This window comes from Quercus robur, chromosome 12 (genome assembly GCF_932294415.1).
Source record: "Quercus robur chromosome 12, dhQueRobu3.1, whole genome shotgun sequence".
Classification (NCBI taxonomy): domain Eukaryota; kingdom Viridiplantae; phylum Streptophyta; class Magnoliopsida; order Fagales; family Fagaceae; genus Quercus; species Quercus robur.
The window spans coordinates 34,679,107-34,701,046 of NC_065545.1; the positions used below are offsets into that span (position 1 = coordinate 34,679,107).

General features: G+C 36.2%; 2 protein-coding genes and 1 pseudogene across 3 annotated transcripts; 2 read left to right on the forward strand and 1 right to left on the reverse strand.

The window, feature by feature from the left end:
- Positions 1-661: 661 nt before the first annotated feature.
- LOC126708422 (uncharacterized) lies at positions 662-8,272 on the forward strand. The gene is made up of 3 exons (XM_050408215.1): positions 662-2,617; positions 7,927-7,998; positions 8,105-8,272. Exons 1-3 carry the CDS (start codon positions 662-664, stop codon positions 8,270-8,272), a joined length of 2,196 nt encoding a protein of 731 aa, XP_050264172.1.
- Positions 8,273-9,837: 1,565 nt separating this feature from the next.
- On the reverse strand, positions 9,838-14,484 carry LOC126708423 (cullin-1-like; annotated as a pseudogene).
- Positions 14,485-16,914: 2,430 nt separating this feature from the next.
- LOC126709917 (uncharacterized) lies at positions 16,915-21,017 on the forward strand. 2 transcript variants are annotated; one of them, XM_050410285.1, is made up of 4 exons: positions 16,915-17,078; positions 17,411-17,554; positions 17,753-17,857; positions 20,440-21,017. In XM_050410285.1, exon 4 carries the CDS (start codon positions 20,468-20,470, stop codon positions 20,744-20,746), a length of 279 nt encoding a protein of 92 aa, XP_050266242.1. In that variant the 5' UTR covers positions 16,915-17,078; positions 17,411-17,554; positions 17,753-17,857; positions 20,440-20,467; the 3' UTR covers positions 20,747-21,017. The 2 variants fall into 2 exon arrangements, with proteins under 2 accessions (XP_050266242.1, XP_050266243.1); XM_050410286.1 differs by lacking the exon at positions 16,915-17,078 and adding an exon at positions 17,283-17,300.
- Positions 21,018-21,940: the final 923 nt, after the last annotated feature.

Sequence of the window (21,940 nt, forward strand, 5' to 3'; positions counted from 1 at the left end):
AAGAGAGCTTCCAGAGAGAATTTTGAGAGAGAAACCCTAAATTAAAACAAGATTGATTCATCTACAATCTTTACATAAGAGTCTCTTCAAATTCCTCAACTCCCTTCCTCTCTATTGTTAAACCCTTGAGAGGTCTTTTACCAAAACCTGTTCTCACCATATCCATTACTGTGAGAGGGTTGTTTGGTGTTCTGGGAAGCAGTTAGGAAGGAACCAATCTACATTGGTTGATGCTATGGTCAAGTAGCGGAATCCAGGAAGTTAGAAAAGAAATAGGTTCAGCGCAACCTCGTTAGAGCAAGAAGCTTGGAGAGCTTAGGTACACTGGGTAGATTAGGCTTGGAGGGTCCATTGCTGTTCATGTATCCCAACTACATTTTCTAGTGGATTACATACTACTTGGAGGGCGGCGGAGAGGTTTTATGCCGAGGGTTTCGGTTTCCTCTTCGATAATACATCGGGTATTGTCCTTGTGTTTGCATCTTCCTTCCCTTTTATCTTTGCCTTTTATTATCTGCTGTAGGTTGTGATTTTAATTGGCTGAGATTGTTTACCAATTCTGTTTATAGTTTTTGTACATTTTCCGCACACTAGTTGTTTGTTATAAAGCTTGAATTTGTTATTTTGTAATTCGAGGTCTAAACGTTCAAGGGTGTTTTATATGCTATTTGAACTTTCAGAAACACAAAAAAGTCTTGGAGAAACCTCGACCCTTCCGAAAGGGGAGCCCACTGTTTCACTAACCACACTTGAAACTACCACCACCAACAACAGCAACACTGCCACCATCACCACCAACCCAGACAATAATGGCAACAACAATGGCGGCGGAGGAAAGGACAGAATTAGCATCCATTTTAACCATCTTAAGAAGTTACTCGAACAAATGAAAAGCTACTTAACTGAACTTAAGACTCCTTCAGGTGATCAGCGATGTAAACAACATGAAGATCTGCAAAAGAAGCTCCAAGATTTAAGTGAAAAAGAGAATGCACCCTCCGCTCCAAAAATTCCAAGCAACAGGCTTAGTGATACCAGAAAGGAAATTTTGAAGTTAAATCAGCAGCTGATTTCATCACTAGTCAGTCTGTCCAAAGAAAATAGTTCGAAATCTAATAATCTACAGACAAGCAGCGGGTCTAATGGGCGCCGCAGTGCAGTCGGTGAATTGGTCAACGTACACCAGGGTGTATTCTTCAGCAGCTGCTCATTTTTCCGTGAAATTCAGGAATTTTTTTACGGACTTGATCGTAAAAGCCAGTTCCTTTTGTCATGCTTTACTGTATTCCCAGAAAATGCAGTGGTGAAGAGGAGGATCTTTGTATATTGGGGATTGGGAGAGGAGTTGTGGGACGCTAAAGGAAAATCACCTGAGAAAATCGTTGATGAAATTCTCGAGGAATTTCAAGAGAGAGGCTTAATCGAGCCTGCTATAAAAAAGCGAAAGCAGCCCCAGCATGTTAAAAGCTATAGAATGGATCCTCTTGTGCGTTCTGCTGTGACTCTGCTTTCCAAGGAAGCTAAGTTTTTTGATTATGATGGTAAGGGGAATGTGCTTCCCCAGAGAGATTGGACTTCTGGTTTAGATTCTAAGGGGAATCCGGTAGTGGATGAAAATGTCTCATGGCCACGCTCTCAAAGGTTGTGTTTGCAAAATATCGTGGAGCCGGACGAGAGGAAACCTTCTACAGTCAAGGATATCAAGCGAACGGTTTCAGATCAAGATTTGGAAAATGCCGTCACATTATTTAATGCTAATGAGCCTTTTCCTGATCTCGAATTGGCGCGGCTAACAAAGATGAAAGATAAAAATGTGGCACAGACGAAAGAGCCAAGTGCGGCGGACTGGTTATCGAAGATGAATAGTGCCAAAGTTGTTTGCCTGGGAAGCTGGCCGGGATCAGCTAAATCTCATATTGAAGTGCAGAGCAGAGAATTCTTAAGAGGATTGACAAATATGAAAAGTTTAAGCTTCCTTAGCCTTCAAGGGATCTCTAGAATTATAGAGCTTCCACGTTCCATAGGCCTGCTCAGATCTTTGTTGATCTTAGATCTCAAGGAGTGTCACAATTTGGAGATTCTCTCAGAGGAGATAGCCAATCTCACGAACCTCAGGTACTTGGATGTTTCTGACTGTTATCTGCTAGCTGACATGCCCAAGGGGCTAAGGGCACTCTCAGAACTTCGAGTCCTTAAGGGTTTTGTCATTAGTAATCGGCAAAATCGAAGGCCGGGCACTTCAGATGATTTGATGGGATTGAAGAAGCTAAGGAAACTGACTGTCAATGCAAGAAGTAAGGACTTCCCTACAGGAAACGATCTAAGTGCTCTCCAAGATCTTGGTGAAAAAGGAGTACTTCGAAACCTAACAATAGTATGGGGACCAGCTGAGCCAAATAAAGCACCCAAATCAGAAGATAAGATTGTAGAAGAAACCAAACCAGCTGGAACGGTTCCTATAATTGAGAAACTTCCAGAGAAACTGCAGAAGCTGGATCTTCAGTGTTTCCCCAAGTCTACGGCGACGTGGCTGACACCTGATTCTTTGTCAAACCTTGATAAACTCTACATAAGAGGAGGAAACCTCGCAACTCTGGGGGAAAGCAAATGGTCCAAGGTTAAGACTTAACGTTTGAAGTACTTGAATGAATTGAAGACAACTTGGATAAAACCGCAGGAATCTTTTCCAGCTTTGGAATACTTGGAGAAAGTCAAATGCCCTGGGATCACACTCTGCCCTTGCGACGAGAATGAAGTGTGGACGAAGACTATTTGATCAAATCGAACAAAAGCAGTTTTGAGTGGGATTGGTTGTTGTTCTCTACTGGCCTCACATTATTAAACTATATTATTATTGTCTTATGTTAATTTACTGCTATTTAATTTGAATTTCAATTCTACATCTTGTTTAAATTCTGTACTTCACTAATGGATGTTACTAAACGAGAATAAATTTCCTCTTATATTATTGTATTTCGTGATTGTTTGTTCAACGCATGCCATTTGAGAAGATCTTTCATGTTAATTTCTTCATCGTTGAATTTATTTGTCTTTGGAGAAAGACACACATTTTGTTTTACATTGGCCAAAGGAGTCACGTGATTAAATTAAACTGAAAAACCTAATTAGGCAGAGTATCAGTACCTGAGAAAACTGTACTTCAGTATTCTTTTCTTTTTTCATATAGGTTATTAATGTATGATGTGAAAAGAATCAATCTGAGCTTAAAGAATTGCAACAATGGTGTTCACACAGTGAAAACACTCAGTGAGAAGTTACAAACTCAGAGAAGAAAAAGAAAAGAAAGTTTAGAAAGAGAGAAGAAGAAAGAGACGAAACTCCTGGAGAATAACAGGCCAAAATGGCCAAATGGCCATAAAATCGTAAGTATATAGTTAGTAGGCTTAGTTTACAAGCATTATAACTTACTGACATCTCGAGTCTTAAAGAGTCGATTTTGGGCCTCAAAATCGAGTCTTTGAGGCTCGGTTTGTATGCTTGGATTAGCTCTGATGTGGCATAGTTGCCACTTGGCATTCACATGGAAATCGAGTCTCTAAGACTTGATTTCCGCGTGTGTGTCAACGTGGATGATCCACGTGGAAGCCCCTAGAAATCGAGTCTTAGAGACTCGGTTTCCAATTGGGCTTTTTCAAAATTTAGGTCTTCGTCTCTATTCTCTCACTCTCACTCACACTCACCCTCTCACTCTCACATAAACCAGAGCACTCTCACTCTCTCAGCCTCACCTACATTTTCCCACTTACATTTTCATTTCCCACACAAAAGTTTCATTTCTCACACAAAGTTTTTACTCACAAAACTCTCTCATTTTCTCTCTATCTCTCACACGGCCTCTCACATTCACACACGCTCACACATGCACACAACCCCACAGTCGTCGACAAGCAGAGCCCAGCCCAGCCTAGCGACGACGCCGACGAGGCTGAGCCCAGCCATCGACTCCTCTCCTCCTCGATCTCTCTCTCCCTCACTAGAAGATCCTTTCTCCTTTTCTCCCTCTCTCTCATTACCACCCCCATACCCATTCATTTTTCCTCACCATACCCATACCCATACCCATACCCATACCCATTCCGATTTTGCTTGGTAAGTTATTTATTTGATTTTTTGTTTTGATTATTGTGAAATTTTGGGTTTGGATTTGGATACTTAACATTTAGGTTATTTATTTAATTTTCAGTTTTGATTTTTGTGAAATTTGGGTTTGGATTTTGTGGCGTAATATGTAGATACTTTATTTAATTTTTATTTTATGATTTTTATGAAATTTGGGTTTGGATTTGGTGAAGTAATTTAATTTCTCTTCCTTTCTGCAATAATTTGAAATTACATGTAATTTGCTTTGTATAGGAAGGTGGACCCTCCAATTCAATGCAGATGACATTCAACTCTCTTTGGCTGAAGTCAAACTTGCTTGGATAGTGCATATTGTTGCTGCCATCCTTAAGACTTTCCAAATTTCTGGCTTCAAGTTAACTTTTTATTGCTGATTAGGATTATAGCTTTTAGGAGAGAATTGTATATCTCATTAGGCCCATTTGCTTGTCTATTAGGAGCTTAGGACTTACAAGCTTATATTAAATAGTTATCTCATATATTTAAATGTTATAGTACCATTACAAATTACTAAATTATATGCATATAAAAAAGCACTTAGTAGTTTGCTATTGAAGAAACAAATTACATAGTCTTTTTTTAGTTATGTAATGTCTTTAACTACTCATTCCCAACTATTTTATGCTACAAAGGGCTCTCTCACTGAATAGACCATTTATTATACTTCAACATGAGTTACTGAATTAATTTGAAAGGTTAGAATTGCTTCATTTATCTTATGTTGCATTTATTTTTAAATGAATTTCTATTTCATTTGCATTGCCTGATTACTGAACAAATAAATAGAGAGTAGAGTCAGTATTTGGCTGTCTTCACACTAACGTCGAGCCTCTTGCCATTGTTATGCCAGAACCACTACTAGTAATTTTTTCTCTTCGCTTTTAAGTTTAACCATTAAATAAGATCCGAATTGATATTTGTTTGGGAGTTTTGATTTAGGTCTTTAAGTTATGTTTTTATCTTAGCTTTTTAGTTTGTGCATTAAATATGATCAAGTTTTTTTATATTTGTTTGGATTGGTTTCAGTTTAGGTCTTTAGGTTATATTTGGTTTTGATTAAGGTATTTGAGTAAAAGTGATTTTAGTTTAGTTATTTGCGTTAATTTTTTCGTATTTAGCTATCTATGGTGGCTGGGTTAAAATAAAGGAGCAGATTTAAAGAACTTAAGTGAGTCTTAATCTCTTTCAGGCACTTCGAATATTGAAATAGAGCAGGGGATTATTGTAGACAAAGTTATAAGCAATACAAATGAAGTGGGAATGAAAAAGTAAATTAGGAATTTCCCTTAATCTATATAAGTAGGAATGTGAATCTCTGTGGAAGGAAGGCTTTTCAATTCTTTAATTTTTTTAATTCTGTTGAAGAATGAAAGAATAGGATGATAAAGTCAAAGAATGGGTATAGGTCATATTCAGTGAAATTTCTTTTAGAATCATTTGGGCATTATTTATGATTTAGATTCGGGTATTTTGGTTGATTGGTTATGATTCAGGTTTTTCGGTTAGAAATGGTTTTGTTTAATTAGTTTAAATAGATGGATTAGATTTAGTTTTGATTAAGGGATTTTGGTTAGAAGTTTTGTTTAGGTTAGCTGGCTTGGCATAAATTGGTTTTAGGTATCTAGAATCGATTTTGCATATTTGGGTTGCTTTGATTTTGAATTTTCCTTCTCATTTAGAGTAAGATGAAGATTTGCTCCATCACTCAAAAGGCAAATCTTTAATAATCAATATCACACCAAAGTTTTATTTTAAAACTTGATTTTTTTTTTGGGTCTGCTGTTTCTGAAAGGTCCCTTTTTAAAATCCCTTTTGGCTTGAGTATTTTGGCCGGATTGGCTTTAATTCAGGTTTGATTTTAGATTTGGGTTTATATACTAAGGTATTTGGTTTAGAATTGGTTTGGTTTTGCATATTTGTGTTAGATTTGGTGTTGTTTTGAGTATTTGGGTAATCGAGATTTGTTTTTCTAGAATAGGTGATTGTTAAGGAGGCTTACATGCAGATAATTCACTGTAAAATCTACAAATTTTGTTTTCAAAGCTATGTAATTGTTACTATTGTTTGTTTTAAAGCTTTCTCATGATTTTTTTATTCTGTTAAGGGTAACTGGAAATCTCTCATATGTCATCTTGATCTCTTAAGGGGTTATATAGGATGCCAATGGAATAAATTAATTGCTTTATGGCAGATGCTACATATAGATCTTAAATATGTACAATTTCCCATGTCATCTTCAATTTGCTTATGTTATCTGTAATTCCTTTACACACGTTCTCAGTTGTTAAAAACTATTTTTGCTGTTTAATATTGAATTAGATCTGTTATAGAGAAGAAACTCTACACTTAAAATTTGATTGAAAATATGAAACATTTTAATAGTAAACTTAATTCTTAACCTCCGTAATACATATATAAATTCCATATAAACATTTCTAAGCCTTAACACACTAGAAATTTGGACATGGTAATAGTTTTCTAACCACAGTGGGAAGGTTGAGATGTATACTCTCTTCAGTTAGTTGCTTAGTTCCATGCTTTGCCTTCTCAACCCTCTTTTTTGTTAGCAGATTACAAGATTCTTTCTTCAATATCTCTGCTTAATTTTGGTAGAATATTACTTTAGCCACTTATAATAAAGAATTAAGAAATCATTTTTGTAACTGAACTTGCATTTGAATAGAAACTAAAAGTTCTCATGTATAATTTCTCAGCAAAATCTCAAAATTAGCATTTTCTTTGTCCATTAACATACCGCTAATAATTTGGTTTATAAACAATATGTTTTTTGTAGTTTTTTGGTTGGTATGTATGTTATGCATTAAAAAAATGCATATGAGTTTAGACTTCAATAGGAAATTTTTTTTCTTTGTTAGTATGGTTTAGCAGGAGTTGTGAAACTGAATTAACCATCTAGTGAATAGATAGAGTATGGAGAATGTGTCTACAATTAATGAGGTTGAGAAAATTTATGTCCTCAAGTAGCTTAAACAAAACATAGATTATGATCAAACTTTGTGGTTTACATGCATTTATAATTTTTTTTTTTTAATAGTTTCTTATCAAGCTTCTAAGATACATTTACTTTGTGCAATATATAAATGTTGGGGTTGAACGGAATCTACAAAGGTCTATATTTATTCCTCACAAAAGGGACATGATTGGTGGAAACCACACAAAAAAGAATGTAGAGGTACATTGGAATTCAAAAGAAAAAACAGTTAGTTGATGCTGAATCAGCATCTTCAAATGCACTTGGTTGGATTGTTTTAGATTTAGATATTTGAGTTAGATTTGGTTTTAATGGGTTTAAAATAAATTTTGTTTTGAGTATTTGTATTAGATTTGGGTTAAATTAGTTTTTGGTATCTACCTATGGTGTTTGTAATTAGATTTGTAAATGGAGATATGTGTTGGGTGTTTAGTACGTGGTAAAAGTGTATTTAAATATTATTAAAAAAAATTTCTTTTGTAATAAATGTAAATAAAAAGGCTCCCGCACATAGTGCGGGTTAAAAAGCTAGTATTAATAAAGTTTGACTCCTTTACGTTATATGACTTTGGATAGTAAGTTTTATTGTGAACTTAGAGTTTTGTTATAAACCAGGATAGTAAGTTTTGAAAATAACGTAATGGCCAGATATAAGTTGTTTTTTGAGAATTTTTCTTAGATTGTTTTTGGGTTTTTTTTTTTTTTTTTTTGAATCCTGTCTATTACGTGCTAATTGCTTATCATTCTTGTGCAGTATGGCTGCTGCAAATGCTTGACGGATTGACCATATGCAGTCTGGCCCTATTGACAAGTCGGTGTTAAAGTTGCAGCCCACCCATCAGTCAGAAGCTATTTGGAATAGGCAGGTACAACACAGCAGTAAATATTTATGTCAAATGTACACCCATTTAATTCATACAATGTACATGCAGATGTTTGTCATATGTTAATCCAAGGATCCGTTTTGTGCAGGATCCAGGGGCCCTTACTTGTCGTGGCCGTACTGAAGAGTTCTCCAACCGAGAGCCAATGGTGGATGATCGAGTCGTTGACATCATTAAGGCATTGGGCTTGGAGGGACTGCTGAGGCAGCCGGGTAGAGAGCTTGACCATGGCCTAATTATAGCCTTAATGGAGTGATGGCGGCCCGAGACTCACACCTTCCACATGCCACATGGTGAGATGACCATCACATTGCAGGATGTGGAGGTGATTCTCGGGCTTCCTGTGGATGGTGACGCTGTAACAAGGAGCACACAGAAAACTTGGATGACTGTGTGCGAGGAGTTCCTTGGCTTTCAACCTATAACTCAAGACCAGCATAAGGAACTTAATGGCCAAAGGATTCTCATCAAATGGCTTTTGGAGCAAGTTGCTAATCCATTGCCGCCTAATGCCGAAGAGGATGAGTTGCATAAGTACGCACGATGCTATATCCTAGCGCTACTGGGGGACACAATATTCATGGACAAATCCGACGATAGGGTGCATCTAATGTGGGTGCAGCAGTTGGAAGACCTTCGCAACCCATGAAGGTACAGTTTGGGAAGTGCTTGTCTTGCATGGTTGTACTGAGAGCTATGCAGAGCAAGCCATAAGGACGCCAGTCAAATCAGTGGGTGCTTACTGTTGGTGCAGTATTGGGTATGGGCCAGGTTCCCCTATTTGTGCCTGACAATTGAGCGTGGCCCGCCAGTGGACGCTTATAGTCCTCCAGCGCGTGGTCCTCTGTACCTGAAGTAAGTCTCTACCTTATAAGGATTGTTTCTTATTCTAGTGATATTATTAATTGAGTAAATATCTATAACATTATCTTAGTAGTTATATGTGATAACATTACAGTTTTAGTCATGACATTATCTTAGTAGGAAAGTTCTAAATATTGATCTTTTGTTCTTGATTGTTGTAGGTGGGTATGGGTCCTAAACAAGAAAAACAGGCCTGCCCACATCTTCAGGGACAGGTATCGCCAGCAAATAGCTTCAATTTTGCCAAGCCAGGTATGAAAATGACTTGTTTAACATGTTAACATGTTTAGGAACAAGATATATGTTTGGTGAACTTTGAAATATAAACATAGTTGCCTAATGTGTTGCGTACTTGTTTTTGGGCTACTGTAGGTGGTGTGGCAGCCGTATGAAGCCAATTTTGAGGACCTTTCGCCATGGTGCGTTGCAAGGAGGGCTGTGTGGATGGCAACGGTGCCACTTGTATGTTTCAACCTAGTAGAGATACATACACCGGATCGTGTCGTCCGTCAATTTGGGATGATCCAAGAAATTGCCATTGATGTTGACACTGACACCGTGCTTCATGCCATTGATTTGAGGGGGAAGGTGGGCATTAATTGGATGCGGAAACATGCTCTGCATATCATAAATTGGGGTAACCGCCTTCAACGGTGTTGTCAAGCAGTGCTTGGTGATATGCCTCCACAGCATCAGTACTTCGACTGGTTCAAAAGGGTGACTCGGAGGTTCATCGATGTTCCTGGTGCTACATTGATTCTAATGGTAACTTCTCCACATCTTATACATATTACCGTACTTCTTAGCATGAAACCACTATTTATAAAACATGATATATGTGGTCCAATGTATGCTTAGCATCAAAGAAGTAGCTTAAAGTTGTTTTCTACTTAAGATTCCTTATAGAGAACTTTGTTCATTTACCTTATAGAGAACTTTGTTGATTTCAAAATCTAATTTCAAAATCGAAGGTCATATTTCTTATTTCAGCCTTTAGAGTTATGGTATACATTCTTCTTCCCAATTTTTTATGGAATAACTTGAATTGCCCTACAAGCAGAGGGCCCATAGTAGAACTTAATACAACATATACGCCTTAAGATTTCTATTTCCACTAGAAGGATATTGAGATGGTTCACAATCAGTTCAATGGGTTTTGAATCAAACTTCCCATTTATGTTGCAAGTGCCCAATGAGTAAATCCATGTAAGTTTTCTGTGCTTTGCTCTTGTTTCATAGAATCCCTTGAAAACCTCCACACACCTTACCTGTAACAAATGCATTAAATAATATAATAAAATACTACAAAACCTCCTACTATATTGCAGAACTACTGTTAGTGCTGAAAATTTAAACAAGCCCATTCTCTAAGTAAATGTTACCATCTCTGGAGGGAGGCTGAGATCAAATGATTTATAACTTGGCCAAAATCCAGTAGTAAGGACAGTAACTGTCAAGTCAATTCCAGGGTTTACATTCGTGTTATTACGAAGATATTCCTCAAAGTTGGTCTGATTTTCCCGTGCTAATGTCAAATCTGTGACCTGGAACCCCAAAAAAAAAAATAATAAATAAATAAAGAAATGCAAAACATAATCTTAACTGAGCACAATAATGTCAACAGATACAAAATTTTGACCAAATTATCATGACGAACTCACCATTCCCTCCATCTTTGATGTAATTGTGCACCACACTGCTGTTTCAGCTTGGTTAGTATACTCTTTTCATGGTCTTCATTAGCACTACAATCAAAAAGTAGTCGACGAGCAAGCTTTTTCCTGCGGAGAAAGAAGACATAAAATCAACAATGAAATTAAAATAGACAACTAAATACAAAATTTCTAACCAATAGTCAAAATTCTAACCTACTAAAAACTTAGGGCTTACCGGTAGAATTCTACAAAGAGGTCTTTGTCGCTAATATATGCAAGCAATTTCACAACCAGAAATCAATAGCATAGATTAATTCTAGTGCCAACACCAGCAATATGTAATTGTCATCAATATAACATAGAAACTTATATTGCTACCTTCTCGAGTGTTTCCTCTATGGCTTCATCACTCAGCTTCTCACTCCCACCCTTCTTGAGGATATTATCACAGTAGCTAGTAGTTCTGCATTTGAACTGCCAGCAACAGTTTTGTTGCAAAATACCTCAAAAGCCTCCTTTAGGGCCTATTGAACACTCAAAAATATTAATAGTTTAGAAGAAGACAGAGTAACAAGGCAATCTAAAAAACTAGTATTTTTCAGCTCATACCTTGTGAAACAAACTGTGGTTCAAAAAGCAATCATTCACGTATGCCATATACTTATCGTGCAGCTCAATTATTTTTCGGACGAGAACCTGAAGGCCACAGAATTAAATCAATCTTTAACCTCCCTTACCATTCATAAAAATTCAAAAATGTGTAGGTCAAAGAATTACCTGTTCCTGCACACCAGCCCCATTTGCAGCCTGTAGAAACAGGGTAATTAAGAAATAAGAAACTGATATGGAAAGCCAAAAATCTAATAGCAGAGTTAAGAGTATGTTTGGGAACAGCTTATTTACGGTAGCTTATTTGCATAGTGTGACTAAAAGCTAAAAGCTAGCTTATTTCCTAAATGCTAAAATTTAGATTATTTGCAAAAAAGCTGAGACAAAAAGCAAATAGAAAAAAAATGACAAATAACAAAAGCCAAACACACTCTTACTATAAAACTGATAAAACAACTTATTTTACAAAACTTATCCCACCATAACCAGTAAAGGAGAAACAAAAGCAATAACAAAAATGAAATGGTAAAACTAGAAGTAGCAACTAGTATCAATAAATCTAACCAAAAAAAAAAATCACTATGCACCATATGACAAAATATAATGAACATATGCTACCAATACAGGATCATAATTAAATGCCAAAAGAACCACCACAAAATCTGCAAAACAAAAATCATGATAGGAAAATATAGCATTGCTCACCAATCACTTTTGCTTCATTCAATGTTAAAATAATTGGCCTCTTATTCTTCTGTTCTCTATGAACTTACTTTGTAAGTATTTGAAGTTATGCATAACACAAATCAATAAATTTCTCCAATAAACTACAAAGGAACATAATATTTCTAATCCAAGATCTAAAACTCAATATAGAACTTTAATGTAGCCAGTGAGCTCTAGCTCAAATGACACTTTCTCGTTCCATAACAATGAGGAGGGTAAGGTCATGGTTCGAGACTCATTGATTGTTGAGTAACTTACCAATCAAAAACATAAATATATAAATCATATGAAACAGCACTTGTGTCACTTATACAATAAAATGTAACAACACCTATATGTCCAGTAGAATTCCAGGGCTGTGTGGCAAACATTTGTTTAACAACCCCACATTTGTGGGTAGAACAAATTGCACATAACAAACTACACATACAGACTACAAGAATAAACATAAGCTTTCTAGTTCCAAGATCTATTGGACCTTCTTGAAGAATGAACATTCAACAACAATTATGTACTGTAAAATTCCATGCCTGTATGGCAACCTATTATTTGACATTCATTCCTTTCCCAGCGCTGCCAAATATATTATCTTCAAATAAATATATATATATATATATACACACACAATTCAACCAATTAAACTACCATTTCAAAAGGCATGGATGCTTAAGCCCTAAACCAATCAGAGGAACCAGTAAGCAAAGTGATATTTGCAACTAGAGAGTTCCTGAGATCTGTGATAATGCATGGCATTTCTGTTAGAATACAAGGTGTCCAATTTTGCAGCATAAAAAGTAGCAACAAACATTGATTGTTCATTCGTACATACATAAACTAGTTATATCATACATTACCAGGAAAATACAAATTATGAATCAACTTAAGCCAAAAAAAAATCTGTAATAAAATTTATACACTAATTGAGCCTCAATTTCAGTCCATTCATCCTCACTCTATTAAGAAGACAAACAACATAGAAGATTGGAGCTTCCATTAGTAGAATTATCCTCTGTTTAATACAAATATAAGCCCCAAGAATATCCACCAACATGTGCACCAGGCAATTTGCACATTGAGCAAATAGTAAAAGGAATACAAAACTTGTGAGCCATTATGCCAAGAAACGCAATTTCTTTTATAGGGAAAAAATGTTTTAATAAAATAAGAACAGAGAACTGCACTTAAGGAGAATAGAATTAACCTGACTACTTGCAGCATCCTCAGCCTGTTGCACCAGGGCTGTACCTTCAGCAGTAACATGCTACAACAGGGAAAACATCAAAAAAGTATTAGTACTAATGTATAAACAAACGAGCATCTACATGTCCTTGTGGTTATACAAATAAATGTAAGTAGGAAACAACTTACCTGCTTGAATATATTAGAAACAGGATCCAGGCCCTTAGAGATTTTATGGTACAGTCTATACATTCTAGAAAGATCATCCACCTTTAACAGCAAGGTAAACAGAATAGACAAAGCATTAATGATATAACAAAATAGAAGGAAAACAAAAAACCAAATAAAGTAACATTTCCAAAACAAAAACAGAGAAAGGAATATTGCCTAGCACAAGATTCAGAGAGAAGTACCTTATCATCTCTCATCAAAGCACGGCATCCAGAATGCTCCTTCTCAAGCAGTTGCGGTGAATATACCACCAACAATTCATGTTGCACTTTCTACAGACCAAACATGAAAGCTTTAAATAAAAAAGACAACAGCAGCAGATAATCTTCATCAGAAAGTAATGGTAATGTATCATAACTACCAACTAATGAGATGAAAGTACTTTCTGCTGGTAGAATTTTCCTTCCTAAGCGCTTTAAACAGCCAAAAAAAGAAACTTCAATATAGATATGGGGGCACTTAGATAGTCACAAATCGTGCCATATCTAACATTATATAGGAAACATATGGGCGGGGAGTATAATGTGCTTCTAGTCCAATAGAAAAAATAATTTAAATTTAGTTAAACGTAATACTTGGTCTCCTTATAATTTGCAATTCTTGGTAGTAGAACCAGTTACTGTTCAAACTATTATTTTATTATTCATTCTCATTGTTGATTTCGTATTGCATTACTAATATACTTGGTTTTTCTATGTGCAGATTGAAGGATACCTCCGTTTGTTGAGTCGTCACCCGGTGGGCACAGAGGACCACCAGGACATTATTGATGTGCTGACTGCAGTGCAAGCGATTGGCCGTGTATGACCTCCGGACCCTGAGGTCCCGAATGAGGAGGCAACTACTCCTGCGGCAGCAGCTACTCAGAGGCCAAGCACTACTGAGAGCCCAAGCACGAGCACAGCTCCTACCAAACGTCTGCCTGTTTGTACCCCTCGAGTTGTCCCTACCCCTGATCCCCCTCCACCCACCCCACATCCATCTCTTAGCCCCACCATCCCTTCACCCACCCTACATCCATCCTGTAGTCCCACCATCCCTCCATCGACTCCACATCCTTGTCTTGGTTCTGACATTCATCCACCCACCCCACGGTCATTTCCCGAGGTGTCACCCATTCCATCCATTGACTTGGGTATTCATCTAACCCCACCTGACAGGAGCCACCCTCCGACAGTACGTCTATTGGCCCTTCATCAGCCATCGACCCCCCTATGTTCATGTTGAGTAGGCTGGTGGGTTACCTGTTCAACCAGAAGGTCGACCGAAATGCATATCAAAGGCACCTCCTTGTGGGACAGGGGGGCACAAACATGGACACAACGCTGGGCCCAAGGCATCTGACGAAAGACATGCAAGACCTCCTCCTTATTATACGAGACAGCATAAGGTCCAAAAAAGGTAGTTGAAATGATACATTTTCAAAGTTTATTTTACAATATATGAGCAGCTAAAAAGCATTATTTATTATGATGGAAATTACTTAATCATTATGGTTTGTTCACTTGTTACTTTCATCAAGATGATGATGCTATGAAAAGGCTGGAAGCACTAAAATTCAAGTTCAGCACAATAAAAGTAGCAACAAATAACTTTTCTAATGCCAATAAGCTTGGAGAAGGCAGCTTTTAGGTCGATTTTGAAGTGGCTGGTAATGATTCTAACTTATTAATTTGTGATGTATTTAACTGCAGCGAATTAGAGGGCTAAGCCTCATGAAGTTGGGAAGTTTGAAAATGTGCTGTATGATTATGTTGTTTATCAGGACCGTATCTATTTTTGAACTTTGCTCTGTATGTAGGGTCCAAGGAAACTGATGAAAAGGCTAATGAGGTTCTAAAGTAGGATATTTTGGATTGTTGGACGCCAGAAAATCACTATGGATGGACTAAATCTAAGTGTTAAACATTTCTAGATTTAGACCATCTATAGTGATTTTCTGGAGTCCAACAATCCAAGATATCCAACTTTAGAACCTCATCAGCCTTTTCATCAGTTTCCTTGGACCCTACCTCTGAGGTCCATGAAAATGGAGGTGTATCATAAGAAGTCGGGTAGGTGTATTCAATCGATAAGTTTTGGTGGGGAAGGAGTTGGAGCTAGCTTTGTTGCTGATAAGGAAGTTGGGAGTGGGAAACTTGTTGCTGTTGGAACACCCAACAAGGTATGTAAAACGAGCTTGATGGGGCTTCACCCATTTTTACAATTGCTGGTCTATTTTGTTATGTAAAGGGTACATGTTGTATTGTATTTAGATGTTCACATTATGCCTTAACCAATAGCTTTTTTTAGTTCTGTTCTCGAGGGGTCTTGATAAATTCTCCTGTTTCATGTTAAATGGTTGCTAGGTTATTTGCTACGTAAATTACCTTCTGAAGAACAAATCAAAGACGTTTTGAGAAAGAAGAACTTTAAAGAAGCCATTGCCTTGGTGGAGGAACTTGAGCGTGATGCTGAATTGTCAAAGGATATGCTCTCCTTTGTTCATGCTCAAGTGGGGTTTCTATTGCTGTTTGACCTGCATTTTGAGGAAGCAGTAAATCTCTTTTCGCTGTCAGAGACAATGCAGCCTTCTGAAAGATAAAGGTTGCATTTTCATCTCTTTATTTTCTTGGTTGTAGCAACATGAATGACAAAAAAGAAAAAGAAAATATATCCGATACTCCTAGGATATTCCTCTTCTTTTTTTTTTTTTTTTTTTTTTTTTTTTTTATAATTATTATATATATGGGAACTCCTAGGATATTCCTTATACAGCTTAAATTCATGTCAAATTCAATTTAAAAGGTGTATATTTTTAAAGTTGTAGGAAGGGTATAAGACATCTTTTTCTTGAACTATACATTAAATTATTGAAGACTATAGTTGTATGACCTAAAATTATAAGTCATACAACTATAGTCTTTAAGAACTGAAGTTTCCTTGCCATAAATTTGTTACCATTCAGGTAGTGTTGTTTCACTATCTATAACAATAAGAGATAAAGGATTCATATAACTAACGGTACAGTTTGCTCTTCCATAAGTCTATTTTTCTCATCCGTGAGATTATTTCAAAGCTATATATGATACGGGTCTTTCATAACACAATTATCTGGTATCTTTTATTTTTGTTACAAAATTTTGTTCCTCATGTTTTTCTCAACCCCCTTTTCCCCCTATGCTTCTGAAGCTTCTTTCTTATTTTATGTGCCTTTCAGACCGTGAATTTTTTTTCACCTCTTTTAATTTCACAGGCACCTCCAGTGGTTGATTGAAGATCAGGACTGTGATGATACTCAATTCCATACATTATATGCTCTATCACTTGCCAAATCAGCAATTGAAGCCTTTCAAACTGAAAATACTTATCAAAACAGTGACATTGGAAGGGTAGATGAGACAGTAATTTCTAATAATAGAATGAACTCGATCTTTGAAAGTCCTCTTCGAGAAAGACTGCAGATATTTTTGTCGTCTTCAGACTTGTATGATCCAGAGGAAGTTCTTTACTTGATCGAAGGATCGGAGTTATGGTTGGAAAAGGACCATTGGAACTCTTATAATTACTTTGTTGTTGGTTTTGCCTATTGACTTGGCTGACTCTTCTGATTATGTACTATTCAGATCATTTACTGCCTAATGATTTGCATCATTTCTTTCAAACTGTTGTTAGGTCAGGCATGAATGGCATTGATACTTTTTTAGTGCCAAATGGTAAATGGTCTTTGCTTATTGCTAAATATTATTCCTGACTTTGACAGGCAATTCTTTACAGTAAACTGGGTCAAGAGGCATTAGTGCTCCAAATTTTGGCATTGTAAGTTTCAAATTTTAACTAAAGACTTTTTACTTTTCCATTTCAAATTTGTTTTAGATTTGTTTTAAAAGGCACTTCTTGTATAGGAAAATTTGCGTGTAACACACCTGAGGGCACAATACCTGTGTCCTGCACTCAGAAGATTTGAATAAAAGAATTTATCCTGTTCTGTCTTATATGGAGCCAATGGCAGGAGATAAGTTTTAGAGTACTGAGCATTATGTAATTAAGCTGAAGCTATTACTTTTGAGATAACTCATTAATTGGATTATAGCAGTTAGTGGCTTCTCTTGTACTACATTCTTAGTCTTGTTGGATTTTTTAAATTGCAGAATCAGCACTGAAGAAAATGAAGATGAAACGACTGAAAATGAAGAAAATTCGGGTTCTGCTTCTACTTTTGCAAGTACTGAAGAAAGTATTGAACTTTCACCAGCAAGAGCAAGACCTCAAAGGGTGAACCGTGCACAAACAAGGTATGTGAATTCTGGACGAATTTGTTGGAACAGATGCAATAATGTATTGAATTATATATTAATAGGAACTGTAATGGGGTGTGGAATGGAAATGGTTTAAGTACTTATTGGGTTTGCTTTGTTGCAAGTTTTGGCTTTGGAACTTTATATATCAGCTGTACATTGACAGGTTATAGTGTTTTGGTTTCTTAATTGCAGACTCATGTGTTCATTTCTCCAAGCAAGTTGAGGATGAAGCTCATAGGGCCTCACCATCTTAGAAAGAAGGATGGATCAAACAGTAACTCTTCTAGACACAATTTGGTAATTGTTGCTGTGTTGGCCACTAGTATTTTCATTATTTTGTGTGGAACACCTTGATGCTATGCTGTACTGTCTCTAGGGGTTTTGGTTTTGTTTTTTATTTTTGGTTTGGTGAAGTATAAACACATTAGCATTTTCTGGGTCTTGTGTTTTTTTGAGTACTCTGCAATATATCATATGATTTTTGAGATTTTTGTTGTTGAAGTTGTAAGTTGAACTCTTGTTGGGCCACTCACAAACAGATATAGACTGTATTTTCTATAATGTGGGGTTCAAATTATTGCTAGCAACTGTTTTGATCTTCTCATCAACAATGAGTATAGATATGCTTGTGTGAAAGGACTTATTTTTCTGCTGTAGAATTAATAAATTTTTTTTTCCCCTTTGAGTCTGGTAATGCTATGAAATGATAATTTATAATTTACAAATAATTGTACCTGAAAAGGGGCCACCAACCAGTTATGCTACTCTGCATATTGTCATCAATAGTTGTATATAAAGAAAGGTTTAGTTACCATATTAGTCCTAACCTTAGCCCCATATTTCAAAATGGTTCCTAACCTATCAAATGTGTCATTTTAGTTCCTAACCTTTTGTTCTTATATCAAAATAGTCATTGTTGGAAGGTTCCAAGTTAATTACCTGCTATTTTTATATGATTGGAAGGTTCCAACTTAATATCAAATTCATAAGTAATTACTTCTGGTTGGGTGGGCTTATGTTCTTTGAATTGATTATACACCTAAGAGTGTCTCTAGTTAATTTTTCTGCAGTGCTCTGCTTCAAATCAGATTTACATGTTTTGCAATTTATGGCTGGTAACCATATTATATTAAAAGGAAAATTTATATGTTCCAAGCAAGTCATAAGAAATCTCTTGCTCCCTTGCTTGTATACTTTTAAAATATTTTTACAACTCTCTTCTTTTGTTGAGTAAAAGTGTTTTGAGGGGGGTTGTTTAATGTATGCTATGATAGATTTTGGGCGATGTAATTTTTTATTTTGTTTAGGTTCATTTTGGACTTTTGTACTATTACAGAATAAGTTTGATGATGTTCAAGTTATTTAAGAACTATGCAAATATGTTATATTGTGATTCAGTTGGGGTATGTGTAAATATTCTCTTAAATACATATCTTGATCAGTTCAATTTATTCATAATAATACAGGTGAATTCAGAACTTAGGTGTAACTACTCCTCTCTCATAGTTTTTGTGCAATCACTTTTGCTGCTATTCTTGGTTATGCACTTGAAGAAACATTTCTTCAAGTGAGTGAAGGTTGGATTTTGTAGTGAATGTTAACCTATGACTCTAGTCTTGACTATTGTAAGTGCAACTTTATCGTGAAAGAAGATGATGCTTAGTGTCAGGGTCTGCTGCCTTATGAAATTACCATAGCTTGCTTGTGATATTATCCATGTCTGCCTCTCTCATCTTCACCCTCACCCTCCCCCCTTCAAACCCAAACTCTCTCTATCCCCAATCCTATTGCTTGTTGGTTTCTGTTTTGGGTCTCATTGGCCCACCACTATTTGTAGCCAAGCTGCACTGGACCGTCAGTAGTTATCCATGGTTGTCTTGCTCTTCCGACCTTTTAGTATTTAAATGCACTGAAATTTACAGAAATCCACATGTTTTCTGATATTGTCTCACAAAATGATCCTAACTATGGTTCGTTGTGCATCTAAAGGTTGGAGCAAAAGAAGTAATGAAGAGTTCTTTGATATTAGCTTAAATGAAGAAATTGTTTGGTGGAATCTTTTTGCCCACGCTCCTTAGTCAAGATTCCTACACAAAATTTCTCCTTCTTGTATATGAAAATAATGTGTCCATATGGTGTATATCTTTATCTTTGCATTTGCAGTGACCTGCTTGAAGTGGTAGTTTCATATGGAGCCTCATGATTTCTTTGCAGTTTTCATATACTTGCTGCCTAAAAAATTTTAGACATGTCCGTTTGGGAACATCTTATTTACTTTTTGCTGAAAGTGTGTGAAATTATACTTGTATTTTGAAAAAGTAAAAAAAAAAGTGAGATTTTAAAAAGCTGTACATAAAAGTTAAAAGCTGAGCTTATAAGCTCTAACCAAACAGACATAGTTATTGTTCACTTGCTTAGAAAATGACATGTAGTGTAGCACTTAGCCTGGTTGATTCATCATGGTGAGTGTAGACATCTGTATCGCATTGATTCCAGTGTTATCTAACTCCCAGTAGCCTTCTATTAACCCTTGTTGATGATTGGTTAATCAGTAAGCAACCTGATTATACTGCTAAAGTGATACATAGACATTGAGATATCACCCTTTTATCATAATTGTTCTCCTAGTGATAGTTCTGTTTATTCATCATGTATCATTTATAAACACACACACACATGTGGAGAGAGGGAGAGAGAGAGCTACTCTGCTGCCCTTTGCAATTATAAAATCATTCTTCTAAAGCTAGCAATAAACTTATACTTACAAAAAGAAAGCAATACACTTTTGCATCTTTTGCCTGCCTGATTGTTCACCTTATCTATAAAATCCTGTCTGGATCAAACCTGTTTACCTGTCATCTCTTGAATAATAATTTCAGGTTTGCTAAGGAAGGTAGTGCATAAGCCATGGTTCTTGACAGCATTCTATCTTCTCCTCATCGTAGGTCACCATCATTCAGGAAGCAATTCTCGCGGGATGATTCATTAAGCTGGCCAACACTCCTTCAAAGGCACCGCTTCCTCTTAATAGCTCTAATTCTCCTAGCTTTCCTATGCACAGTGTATCTTTATTTTGCTGTCACTTTAGGTGCTTCTGGATCATGTTCTGATTTAAAGGGTGCTCAGAAAGCGTCGGGTTTGGATGCAAAAGCTTCTGTGGGCAATGGAAAATTGAAATTCCTTTGACATGTAGATGATAATTATAGTTGGAAAGCATTTCAGTCCTTGGTTCTTTTCGATTCTAAGGAGATTGAATTTAACCATACTTTTAAAATTGCAATAGGTTGTTTGCTGTTTTTGAACTCAATTGTCCTGAACCTTATATATGAGAAACGTAACAAAAATTTCATTTGGAGACTACATAGCAAAAATTTCATTTGGAGACTGTAATAACTTTGATGTGATTATATAGTTTTTTATAAGCTAATGTAAGTTCTTTGAAAGAATTCAAGGGCCATCCTTTTGTGATGATTACTGGGGATTCAAGTCAGTCCAGCATAACCAGAGAGTGGATTAACCGTACCTCCCCTGGGTTGATTTGTGGAAGTGGGTAAGAAAGTACCTTATTTATATACAGTTGGAATTTCTTTACGCAATTTATTAATAACAAGCTCATGAGAAAATAGGGATGAACTTGCAATTACTAGAGAATTGGAGTGTAGGAGTTGTTAACTATTTATATAGGAGTCTGATATAAATATCTGAAGAGGCAATTGAAGTCTGGGGTGACAAAGCCTCAACTGGTAATGGGATGTCTTCTATTGCCCTTGGGGCTCGTCCTCTTTTTTTGGTTGTATTACAGGTGCTGGTAATCATATGGTGGTGCAATTCCAGTTATGATTTAGTTGGTGTGGTGGTTCTGGTGTCAACAAGGATTTGGTATGAGCGTTGCCTTGACAATTGCTATTGTGGTTGGTGAATTGGTGATAACTCTGATGGTAATTATGGTGGTTGTGGTAATGATAGTGATAGTGATGGTAGCGTTAACATGTAGACATTGTATACAAAATACAATAGACAAAAGATTTGAGATATAAGGATCTCGATGAATAAATCAACACTTGAACACACTAATGATAAAATGTTTCAAAGTGATACAAAAATATACTTAATATATGTTTCAAAGTGATACTATATATATATATATATATATGTGTGTGTGTGTATGTATTTACCACATTAAGAGTTAAGATATTAAACCAACGCAACAAGAATAATTTTGACTCTTGAATTAAAAAAAAAAAAAAAAAAAAAAATTTTGAATGGAGTGTGTGCAACAACATTAATAATTCCCCTGCAAAAATATGATGACCATGGTGCCCATGAAAGACGGTACAAAACTTCAGTTGTCAATGTCTCCTTATTGAGAGAGAGAGAAAA

Bases quoted from the DNA above. Each gene is read 5' to 3' on its own strand.
- LOC126708422 (XM_050408215.1), top strand. From the start codon at position 662: ATGCTATTTGAACTTTCAGAAACACAAAAAAGTCTTGGAGAAACCTCG. The intron at 2,618-7,926 runs GTTAAGACTTAA...GACCATATGCAG, and splicing joins GGGAAAGCAAATGGTCCAAG to TCTGGCCCTATTGACAAGTC. The intron at 7,999-8,104 runs GTACAACACAGC...CGTTTTGTGCAG, and splicing joins AAGCTATTTGGAATAGGCAG to GATCCAGGGGCCCTTACTTG.
- LOC126709917 (XM_050410285.1), top strand. From the start codon at position 20,468: ATGGTTCTTGACAGCATTCTATCTTCTCCTCATCGTAGGTCACCATCA.